A 12,207-nucleotide genomic window follows, 5' to 3' on the forward strand; every position below is an offset into this window, starting at 1 on the left:
CTCAAAATGGAACAAACAACATTGACAAAAATAATTAAAATTAAGACAAATCAAATAGGAAATGCTGAAATTGCAGGTTTGTGAGGGACAAGAGGCAACATAGTCGAGCCCACAGACACATTGACAGTGGTAGTGCTTTAGAAACACAATCCCTCCTCCACTCACCTTCCCTATAGCCCTGCAACGGAAGAGCCCCCATAAAGGTGGATTCGACTCAACTCGACAATTTTTTTTTTTTAAAAGACAAACCATAGATTCTTAAAATACGACTTATCATTCATTTTAGAGAGAAAGCAACACTTCAATCAAAACCCTCGTCAGATTCTTTCTGGACCATGTAGGGAGAGATAGAGAGAGAGAGAGAAAAGAAATCGGCGGTGGGTAAGTCTTGCATATCCCATAGTGTGGCAATGTTGTTTCTATGGTAACTGTACATTTCAGAGACCTGCAAAAGCATAGAAAAAGGGTTGTTTTCATTCGAAGGATTTGTCCTCAGTTAACCCGTACGGCAGCCCTGAGGTGCTTGATAGACACCTCGCTCTGAGCCTGAAGGCTGTGAGGACAAACCCTGTAAAAACCTAAATCAACTGCATAGTTGCTCAGAGTTGCTCTCTATCCGTTTTACATTTTAGCTAAGAACAAATGCCAAATGCACAAAATGTCCCGAAGATCGTAAAAGAAATAAAAATGACCCAGAAAGTGGACGTCACGGGCGTATGATTTGAAGCATTCTTTGCTCTTTAACAGATATAACCGACTCAAGTGCTTGTGTGTCTACGCTGCTCCCTAAAACCGAGGGATAAAGAAACATTAAGATTCAATTTTTGTGACACCCTGATTTGGTTTATAGAGGAATAGTTAGTTGTTGTTTTTTTTTGTTTTAAAGTTCGCCTTTGCATTTCATTTTTCCTCCTCTCTGCTGCAGCCAGCCGTTTCACAGGCAGAGCAGAGGGACTATGGCGTCCGGCAGGGTCCTTTTTTTGTTTTGGGCACCTCTATCTCAGGGTCCGTCCTCCATCGGATTCTCCAGGGCCTGCGGACTGAGCGCACCGGCCCCGGGAGCGTCTTCCAACAACTCGGCGGCGAGGGTGGTCTCCGAGCGCAGGCGGCCCCTGGCACCCCGCGGCCCCGAGCCGGCGCCCGCACCGGCTCCGAGGCCGGGGCCCAGTGGCCCGAGCGGGGCCTCCAGCGGCACCGACTCCCGCACCCGGGGCTTCCGGCCCCGCCGTGAGGGGATGCCGTTGCAGCCGTCCTTCTTGAGGTGGCGGTGCAGGTGGTCCGAGCGCACGAAAGTCTTGAAGCAGCTGGAGCACTGGTAGGGCCGCAGGCCGGTGTGGACACGCATGTGGTTCTTCAGGTCGTAGTTGTGGGCGAAGGCGGCGCCGCACTGCGTGCACAGGTACGGCTTCTCCCCCGTGTGCTTCCGCATGTGAACCTTGAGCTTGTCCTGCCTGGGAGGGGACGAGAGCAAACAGCACCAAATCAGAGTGCGCACAACAGGACCTTAAACACAGCGGAGGAGCGGCTCACGCCCTCACGTACACACACCCGCCACATGGAAAGGTTGCTTTACTATTTTGCCGTAGTTGATCTTCGTTTTCAGCGTGCGGGTATTACGGTTCGTCAAGTTATTGTTACGCATATGTGAGAGACAGCTTTGATTGTTTATACCTCCCGAGAGAGAGAGAGAGAGAGAGAGAGAGAGAGAGAGAGAGAGAGAGAGAGAAAGCGACCATAAACAGTTTCATCTTTATGAAAACCTCTTTTCTCATCACAGTAGGGCTAGGGACAAGTTCAATGTTCACAGTGTTAACTGTAAGGCCACATCTAGACGAAAAAATATTTACACATTATATAACCCATTAAACCTATTTGTGTTTTCAAAGATATTGCATGATGGACATACGGTTTATACACTGTATGTACAAATGGATGAATTGTGACCTGCTGTAGTTCGTCATCTAATTCTGCTGCTGACAGTTATCTAGTGAGAGTATAAGTCACATTCTTCTGAACAACTTGTTCAGCCCCCGACCATCTCTATCAGGCCGCCATCTTTGTTCTCTGCACAAACCTGGTTTAGCTCTTAAGTCCTGTAGTTGTTAAGCAACATACTAGTGTAGTTGCACACACACACACACACACACACACACACACACACACACACACACACACACACACACACACACACACACACACACACACACACACACACACACACACACACACACACAGGATTATTAGGCCTTTGAGTCAACAAATAAAACAAATATACCATTCACACATGGGCCAAATTGAGTTGGGGACGAAAAACTTGTTGGCAATTGGACAGAAAACACACGACACATGCGAGCACGCACACCGGCCGAAGCGGAGGGACAAGGTGGCGTAGCGGCGGAGGTGAATTATTTAAAGGACAGGAGTGATTTATTACAGTGCAAGGCACGCTCTTAACCCTGATCAAACAGGATTAAGATTACAATACCCCCCTTCCCACTGCCAGCCGCGTTGAGCCAGGAGACTAATTTAGATCGGTCTTCCCTAACTGTCCTGCTGGCTAATGCAAAGGGTCCTGGTATTTCAAGCCTACCCAATCTATTTTCAAAGCAAGTCCACTGATTAATTCATTAAGGGGATAGCTTTGAGGAAGCACTCTGAAATACAGGGAAGCTATGTGCAAGCAGAGCCCCCGCTCGCATCGGACCGGCCACGTTTCAGCTGGGCACCACATGGCGGATTTTCATTAGAGAGGTAGGGGAGTGATGGAGCGCGAGGTGGGGGCGGGGTGCACTCCGCTGTGGGCAATAATCAACATAACCAAGGTTCACAAGTTCAGATGGATGCATTGGCAGAAACAGGGCACAAATCAGGGCCTGCAATCCCCATCTTTATCATAACTTTATAGCAGTCCTCCACTAGATAACGCCACCATAACACTGCCCACTTTTATAGGACCCTTATATAAAAATTCTGGGACTTTGCTATGAAGAGTCTCACAATAAAACAAGCCTTTATGACGACGTTAACCTATTTGAGGAGTGGATTATGCGACATGCCGTTTTGATTAGCATCATGCTAAGGAGAGGTTCTGGTGAGTTTTAACCATACAGCTGCAAAAATAGAAAACGATATAGGTTAGGCATTATCAAGCATCATTGGTGCATGACACTGGATCAAGAGATGATAAAAATATACTCAAATCTTTGCCAAATCAGGTTGCTACAGGAAGGCGAGGCTAAGTTGTTTCACGCTAATACCCCTGCCCTTGGCTTTGTGGTGACTCCCATCGCTGGGTTGTTTGTCAACAGGGCCAAGTCCAAGACTATTATTAGCCCATGTGACATGGAGTGGTCAGGTCATTAATTGGGCTTACCTGGTAAAGCGCACTTTGCAGATGGCGCATTCATAAGGTTTCTCTCCCGTATGCGTTCGGATGTGGCGGGGCAGCTTGCCTGCTCCTTGGATGACCTTGGAGCATATGGGGCACTTCTGGAAGGCCTTTGAGCGCATCTTTCTCTCTCCACCGCCTCCTCCCCCACCACCTCCTCCTGCGGCGCCGCCCCTCTCTCCGCTGCCCCCTCGCTCTCCTCCTCCGCCTCTCTCTGGACCCACGCTGCCCCGGGACGACCAGTGGGGCACCAGTCCCTGTGCCACAGCGGCCGATGCTGCGTCGTCCTGTTGCGCGCTGTTGAAATAATTCAAGTAAAATTCCACGTCGGGGTCTTCCCCGTCCCCTAGCTCCTCCTCTCCAGCGGCGGCGCGCTCCTTCTGCCTTTTGATGGAGTCCATCATCTGCTGCAGGAGGGCACTGGCCGAGCCCCGGTCCCTCTCCACTGCCTCCAGGCCTCCCCCCCGGTCCTTCCCCGGCTCCTGCCCTGGTCTGGACTCTGCGGGGAGGAAAAAGTGGCCGTTCTGGGACGGAGGGCAGAAGGAGTCCCCGGGCGGCCCCCCGTTCCCCCTGGACCAGTCTCTAGGGTCACTCTGCGCCATCCCCTCCCCATCCTCTTCGTCCTCCTCCTCATCGTCGTCATCGTCCGGCTCCTGCGTGGGGGCCCGGGCCAATGCGAGGGCCAGGGGGGAGTAGTACTCGGCCGAGGCCCCGTTGCTGTGTGGCCCCCCGTTGCCATGGTTAAAGTGCAGGTGTGTGGACAGGTCCCTGAGTTCTGGCGTGCTGCAGCTGCTGCTCCAGTGCGCCCCCCTCTGGAAGTACTCCAGGTACTCCCGGGCCTGTAGCCGGTTCCCCTGCTCGCTGCCCACTCTGTCCTTACCCTCCTCCTCATCTTTGTCTCTTCGCTCACTGCCCGCCTAGTAGGAACGTGTGAAGGAAAACAAATGGGACTGAGTCATCAATCCACAAAGTTTCACAGAGACAAACGTATTTAAAATGGAATAATCAGAAGTTCAAAACTAACTTTACTGTAGCAACAGAAGATTTTCAAGAAATGGAACCACTCGGTTACTCGTAATCTGTTTTTTGGAAATCATGGGGAAGTTGACTCCCTCATCTTACCATCTACCAGAATCATTTTCAGATTCTGGTTGATGGGACCACAAGGTCTTCATTTTCAGAAGACCTTGCGGAGAGGGCAGTTTGACCGAGGCAAGTGCATTTACTAAAAATATATATATTAGTAAATATTCTAAAAATGAGTTGTGTGAGCCTTCTACAGAACATATCCAACCCCTTTGCTGTTTATAGCCCAATGGAAAGAAAAGTATGTAAAATAATAACACAATATATCTTTTTGTAACACTTACAAGACATGTCAAAAAGTGCATGAGGTTTTCTTTCTAAAGTATTTTAATGTGGTTTTTAGAATTCTGTAGCGTGGAGCGAGATATAATGTAGGTCCCTTATGGAGATACTGAATAATTGTTAGGAAATATGCAGACAAAATTTGAGACAATTATTGGAATTTTAGATTTGGAAACAGGAAACGTCATACAAAAGCTACTTTAACTAGGCCTCAGAATCACGCCTTCAAATATTTTTGCATTTTGTCACAGAAAATGTGTATTAAGAGGGCCGGCTCGAGCCACTTTGCCGCTCTGGGCAAACTATCGGGGGGGGGGGGGGTACCAACGGAGGAGGTACCGACAGAGGAGGTACTGACGGCGTCTGGCGACTCGAACAGATGCAGAAGCGCGTGTACCATACAGGCAAAATGCCTGCAGCGACTCCGGTTTGTATCCAGCCTGTGATGATCACTCACTGATGATTTTTTTTTAAATTTTTGGGCAATTTTGGTGCCCCCCTTGAGATGGCGCCCTAGCCGGCCGCCTATGTTGCCTATAGGAAGCACTGTCAATGCGCATCAATCTCAACTGTGGAAAATATAATGAAGAGCCACCATTAGGGCAGATCGGTGACAATAAGGGTTGACAATGGACTCTTAATCTATGAAGGTAGAGCACTATGACATAACTAGACAGATTTATTTGACACGCTTTGCATCATGTGAATGCTGAAGTGTAGCTGTGATATGTACGGCCAGTAAAGCACTGTGTGTGAAAGAGCCTGCTGTCCCTCCACAAACACTATTGGCACAACATGAGTAAGTGCTAAAGTAACCCTGGGGCTGTGGGTGTGTGCCTGGCATGGTACATGAAAGAGCGAGAGAGAGAGATTCCAATAAACGCTATGATGTAGACTAAGACTATTCTGATTATTCGATACAAGAGATTGTATGAATACCAGGCCTCATTCCATGAAACAAGGAACTGAATTTTGTTCAAGTCATTTTGGTGCAACTTTGGACGGGGACGGTCTTTGTTATGTTTTAAAAGTTATTTCCCTTAAAAATGCTTACTACCAAGCCGCACACACTCACAAGGCAAAGGCCATCTGTAGCTTGTGCTAAACTGACTCAACACTTGGACCCAGTACGTTATGGTGCCGCTGAGTCATGAGGCAGAGCCGATGGACTCGTGTCTCGGTTTGACATGAATACCGTGTCGTGCTGGAATCGTACCGGCGGGGAGAGCACTTTGGTGTCCAGCAGGTGCGTGCAGACGTCCTGGACGGGCGGGATCTCCAGGAGGCGGGCGGCGGCCAGGATTTCGGCCACGCTGCCGTGGCTGACCGTCAGCGTGGCCGTGTAGGCGAAGTCCAGCAGCGCCCCGAGCGCCTCCGCCGTCACAAAATCGAGGGCGTAGACGTTCTGCTGGTCGGCCGCGGCACCAGACGTGAAGAGTTTGTGGAAGTAGGAGCTGCAGGACGCCAGGACGGAGCGGTGCGCTGGGAACTCACGGTCCTGGGCCACCAGAAGCACATCGCACAGCAGCCCGCTCAGACGCTGCTTGTTCAGGCTGCCCAGGATGTCGGCGCTGTGCTCCGGGAAGGGGATCCCCACGGGACCTTCCTCCGCCTCCCCCGCCCCTCCCCGGCCTCCCCCGCCGGCGCTGCCTGCCGTCCCCCTGAGCCGCCTGCCTCCCCTACCCCCGGCCCCTGACGACATCTTCCACCAGCCTGCCGCCGAGCCGCCTAGCACAGCCGCCGCCCGCGTGTCCGTCCTGCCGTCTGTCCGTCTGCCTGTCTGAGGGCGGAAGGAGGGGATGGGGATGGAGGGAGAGGATGCGGAAGGGAGGGGAGGGAGAGAGGAGGAAGAGGAGAAGCAAAGGTTAGTTCACCAGTACTGATGTTCTCTCTGTGGACGATGAAAGAGAGAGCGAGAAAGAGAGAGAGAGAGAGAGAGGAATATTGCTTTATTGACCCACTCACCACAGTCGAAAAAGTACAGGACTGCTTTGGAATAAAACACGCAACACGCGAGTGCAGGCGTAAATAAACGGCGCCAAGGAAAATTAGCAAATGTTGTTGTTAGGTGCATCAAACCTGCCCACTTGAGATTCTGATTCCCTGCAGGTGTTTGTTTTTTTCCTGAGACAACATTTGTTTTTTTGCACAATGCCATTACTTTGAACATGCGGTCAGGAATGTCAAAATGTCATAATATGTGCCTTACACACAATGACTACATCATTAATTAGAGCATAATCATTCACTCAGCAGTCGCCTGAACCTCAACCTTGAGCAAACATTTATTTATTGGAAAATGTCCCATAGTCATCATCTTGCTGATCAATGTGTGTTTTCCTATTAAACTATATTAAGTGTATTTACAGACATTTCTAATATATGTTTTCTAATATATATTAAAATTACAATATTTTTCACCTGAACAGTCAGTGGCTGTGACAAAGTCAATTGGTGTGTGTGTGTGTGTGTGTGTGTGTGTGTGTGTGTGTGTGTGTGTGCACCTATTAACCTGGACGTGCAGTGTACATGCATGCTCAGTTGTCAGTGTGTGTCCAGGTGTGTTTGTTTGTGAGCACGAACACATGCAGGAGGTAGGCTAATAGGTTGCAGAGGCCAGATGGACAGAGAGAGAGGGCAGTGGGATCAGAGTGCATGTTGGGAGCTGGGCTGCGCAGCTTACGCCCTCCGTGTCAGTAAAAGGCTGGGGAGGAGGAGGGGATGGAGGGAGTGGAGGGTGTGGGGTGGGGTAGGGTGTGGGGTAGGGTGGGGTGGGACATTAGACCCCGTGGAAAAAAACCCACTGGAGGAGGAAGAGAACACGCACCAAGCTGCGAGGAAACGGTATTAAAAAGGGAGGTTGTCAATCCGGTCTGAGCTGGTTACCCCACCCTGCACTGTGTGCCAAGTTCCAGGGAAAGGCTGTCCCCTCGCTCACGTGTGTGTGTGTGTGTGTGTGTGTGTGTGTGTGTGTGTATGTGTAGTGGTGGAGGATTAAAATGATCAACTGTGCTCGCACGTTGGGTGGGGGGTGTTCGACGGAACAAGCCATCCTCAATTTGTCTATTTGACACATGCACGCATAAAGACACTCTTATTGTTACATGACACGGACCAATACAGAACATGCTTTGGCACAGCCCGTGGACACGCACGCACACACACGCACACCAATCCCCCCACTCCCCCTCCCCTCCATCTGTCAGGGAAGCCCAGCAGGGGGTGAAGCTGGGAGGTGGATTACTCTCTATAAGAGCAACGCATTCAAATTACATTCCTGCAGATCGGCCCCCCTAGGGATGCGTCCCGTTCAATGTCCATCACCCAGGATGGACTACGTTAGGCAAGAACCCCCCCACACACCAAAAAAAAGTGGCCTCTCTGGAGAAGCTGTTTGTAGAGAACAGACCATTTTTAGCAAACTTGTCCTTCATGTCTTCTTCTTATTCAACATTGTGGACCTGTAAAATCTGAATTTGTTCACCTCATCAAAATCCACAAAATAGTTAATGCCTGCTAACTGCTTGCATCGCCTTTGACAGCATCGCAGATGGAAACAACACAGCGTGGGCTCATTTTATTATGAACGTTCATTTGAATACGCTAAAAGGAGGAGGGGGGGGAGGGGGGAGAGAGTGGGACAGAGAGAATGAAAAAGTGAGAAAGGAGAAAAACAGAGTCAGACAGAGACAGATGAAAAAGTTAAAAGCAGGGCAGCCACATGACTAATGGCAATGTCCTTTACAGGTGGAGTTAGACCTCTGTGAGCCAAACTGCTTTCCACACACACACACACACACACACACACACAAACACACAGTACAAGGCCAGGCTTCCCCAGAACACATAGGACTGACCCAGGGTCATGGCTTTATAGAGTAAGAAGCTGTGTGCAGATAACACACACACACACACACACACACACACACACACACACACACACACACACACACACACACACACACACACACACACACACACACACACACACACACACACACACACACACACACACACACACAGATGCTTGCTAAGACAGAATCCTTGAAGCAGGAGCCCCGTGTCCCTGGATGACCTGTGGCGAGCGGGAGAAAAGAGGAAACACGCCACAAACAAACTGTGATCCTGACACCTCCTCTTGGATCCAAACATTCCTTATCACTAATTCATGTGTGTGAGCGGCGGACTGTGGAGCGCAGAGCGAGCGGCGCCCTTCTTTGCCCCTGATGGCCCTAGTCCATGGACGGCCTCCTCAACTCCCTCCGGCCCCCACGTGATTCACAGCCTGCTTTGCAAGTCAAACCAGCCCATCAACTGGAACCCACCCACAATCCCTACCTGGCTTACCTTACACACACACACACACACACACACACACACACACACACACACACACACACACACACACACACACACACACACACACACACACACACACACACACACACACACACACACACACACACACACGTTAATATTGACTCAGTGCCTGACATACGGGTATGGTTGGGTACCGTGATGTGGTTTAAAATGAGTTATTCTACTAGTGTGCTATCAGAGATGTATACATAGCAGACATTCCTAGAATGCAACTGAAAAAACCCCAACGACAATTAACCCCAAACAACCTAGAGTGTTTCACAGATCGACAAGCGTAAGGGGAAAAAAAGTCACTAACACGTGCCAGATTTGTCTCAAAACGTTTAAATAAACACTAATATGTTTTAGATCCTCCGCTGACAATTTCAACCCAGAAAGAAAAGGAGAAAGCACTCGAGAATAGCGACCTGTCTCGGCACGGTGCCACACTAGAGGACAGCCCCACAGTGGATACGGGACTGAAGAGTTGTTATGGAGAAGTGTTTCTGAAAGAAAGAAACATTTTATCCCAGGTGTAATACCACAAATACCATAACAGTCTTTCTTGAGATAAAAACTGATCAGAATCAGATGATGCTGAGGTTTGGTGCGTAACACTGCAGACCATGACCGTACGCTCACACCAGAAGCGATACGCAGCGACAAAAGGGGCTGGAAGTCCTACATTTCCAATGGGAGGTGGGGACGGAGACTGACACGACGATTGGCAGTGATAATGCATTTCTGCCACTCCTGCTAAGAAACTGTCAACAACCCCTTGACTTTGGTTCCTACAAAACTTTTTTCCCCAAAATGGAGGAAAAGCTCATTGTTGCAGTAGCCGGTTTCACCTCACTTTATGATGTAACGCCACACTATTCATTAACAGAGATATAAAATATGCGTGGAAGAAGGTTTTTCGGAGGTAGTTGGGATCCCTGGTGAGGTTTGCCACTTGATTTGTGGGGGAATGTTGCATATACTGTATTCATCATATGTTTTATCATATTTTAAAAATAAATATAAAATAACCGTGTCACTTGAAAATAAATATATTTGCAAACAACATCGAAATAGACGAATGCAGCTCAGCGCACATTAATCTGTTTAAATGTTGCTATGGCAACTACTAGAACAGAAACGCCCACAAGTGATGTAGGCATTAAAAAAAAAAGCTTCACAGTCTGAAAAAATGGTGTATTAAAAGAATAAAATAAAATAGTAACGTTTCCAAATAGAAAACAGAATACAAAACAGGAATACAAAACAAAACAGAAATAGTTATATACAGCATAACATTCAGATGATTCAGAACAAAGGCACAAGAGTTTTTAAGAGTAGAACTGGAAAGCTGATCATTCTAAATTCTCTCTCATGATATGAATAATAATAATTCAATGAATAAATGAGTGAGAAATGAAAATTAATAATAAAATAATGATAATTTTATATTTTCATCTCATATGAAGTTCATGTTGAATAGCATTTTATCCCCATTTATTTAAGAAATTAAAAAACAATACCAAATCCAGAAACTCAGAATAAAAGAAAAATTCACAGTTGCCATGACGCTTGCCAGGTCCGTCCATTTCTCTCGTTCATTTCATTTCTCCCTCCTTTCCTCTCCTCCTCCACTCTTCCACTGAAACTTCTGATTTGCATTTAGTTTTCGTACCCCCTCATCGTTCTCACTACAAGCGCTTTGAAATGTGTTTTTATTGGCAAGTTTTAATTAAAATGCACCATTTTAGTTGCCGCCACAATCAGTTATTAATGACAATTATAATGTAGACGATCAGTGACTATGGACACAGCCCTGCCCTCCCCCGGACCTCCCCCCGCTGTGGAAGGAGAGAATCATGACACGGAGGGGAGGTCAGGGAGGTTCAAGGTCGCAGGATATTACAAGATAATCGGAAATGCTGTGGGAAGGGGGGAGCCGGTTCCAATAAAATGGGAGATTTCAAGACAGGTCCTGGACCAAGTGACTCACTGCTGCCAGTGCTGGAAGGAAACCTGATTGGTGGAAGGAGAAGCGAAGCAGGAAGAGGGCAAGTGGCTGATAAAACTTGAGTTGTGAGGGACTGGTCGAGGCCTGACTGTTCCACTAGAAACAAGGCGGGAAGCGTTGCCAAAACACAAACACAATACTTGAGTAAAGGTAGTGGGCGAGGCGCAACATAAATAACAAACCCCCAATCTCAGCCGTCACCCCCGGACTGTACAGCAGCCAAGAAATACAGTTCCGATGTCAATGATAAACTCAACCACCTCTCCCCTACTTACCTTAGGTGACACACATCGATGAGTGAAGAATCTAACCAATCTGAGCTGGTCAATAAAAGTTTAGTATGGGGGAAGTTCGGAGGGCTTTTTTTTTTTTTTTAAATAATGACACGACAAAGGTCTAAGTTCTTTTGAGGCTACCATGAAGACTGCCACACCAGATAGCAGATCACACACTGGAGGGAACGAAACGAGCAACATGGTCACCTTTTTTTCCCAACCAAGGCCCGATCAAAATGTTGGTTCCCATCATTCACAACTGTTCCTCGCTCTACGCTTTACGATAGAGAAACTTACCACCCTGCTGCAGCTTCACACAGTTCAATGGGGCAAACCTTTCAGACTATAAGACTAGAAACAGGAAGTTGCATTGCTTCCCGTTGGGAACCTGCCGTAGCCAGTGTTACGCTCTGATGTACTGCTGTAATGGCATAAAAGTAGTTTTGAATACGATCTGACATTACTGTTACTGAAAAACAATCAAAAAAAAAATAAAAAATTAAATACACGTGACAATAATGAGTTTCTCCATTAAAAAAAACACCAAACAAACAATAAAAAAACCTTAAAAAAAAAAAAAAAACTTTTTTTGGAAGTTTATTTGCCCCATTGCAATACATTTGAACAGTGTGAGAAGCTGCAGCAGAGTGGTAAGTTTCTCAAGAGTAAACCATGTTGAAGTTATAAATGATGGGAACACACCAACAAGGCCCGGGTTAAACAAAATAACAAACCCTTAAAAGTCTACTAGTAGATAACCAAGTTATTATATAACGAATAACTGACAACTCTATTCCTTAAAACAC

General features: G+C 47.6%; 1 protein-coding gene across 1 annotated transcript; it reads right to left on the reverse strand.

Moving 5' to 3' along the window:
• Positions 1-1,000: 1,000 nt before the first annotated feature.
• On the reverse strand, positions 1,001-6,473 carry zbtb7a (zinc finger and BTB domain containing 7a; the record flags this gene model as incomplete). Its single annotated transcript, XM_080024628.1, has 3 exons — positions 5,973-6,473; positions 3,374-4,305; positions 1,001-1,451 (listed from the first exon to the last, which is right to left on the reverse strand). The coding sequence occupies exons 1-3, from the start codon at positions 6,456-6,458 to the stop codon at positions 1,001-1,003; spliced, it is 1,869 nt and encodes a 622-aa protein (XP_079880754.1). The 5' UTR covers positions 6,459-6,473.
• Positions 6,474-12,207: the final 5,734 nt, after the last annotated feature.

Source organism: Zeus faber, assembly GCF_960531495.2.
Source record: "Zeus faber genome assembly, chromosome: 1".
Classification (NCBI taxonomy): domain Eukaryota; kingdom Metazoa; phylum Chordata; class Actinopteri; order Zeiformes; family Zeidae; genus Zeus; species Zeus faber.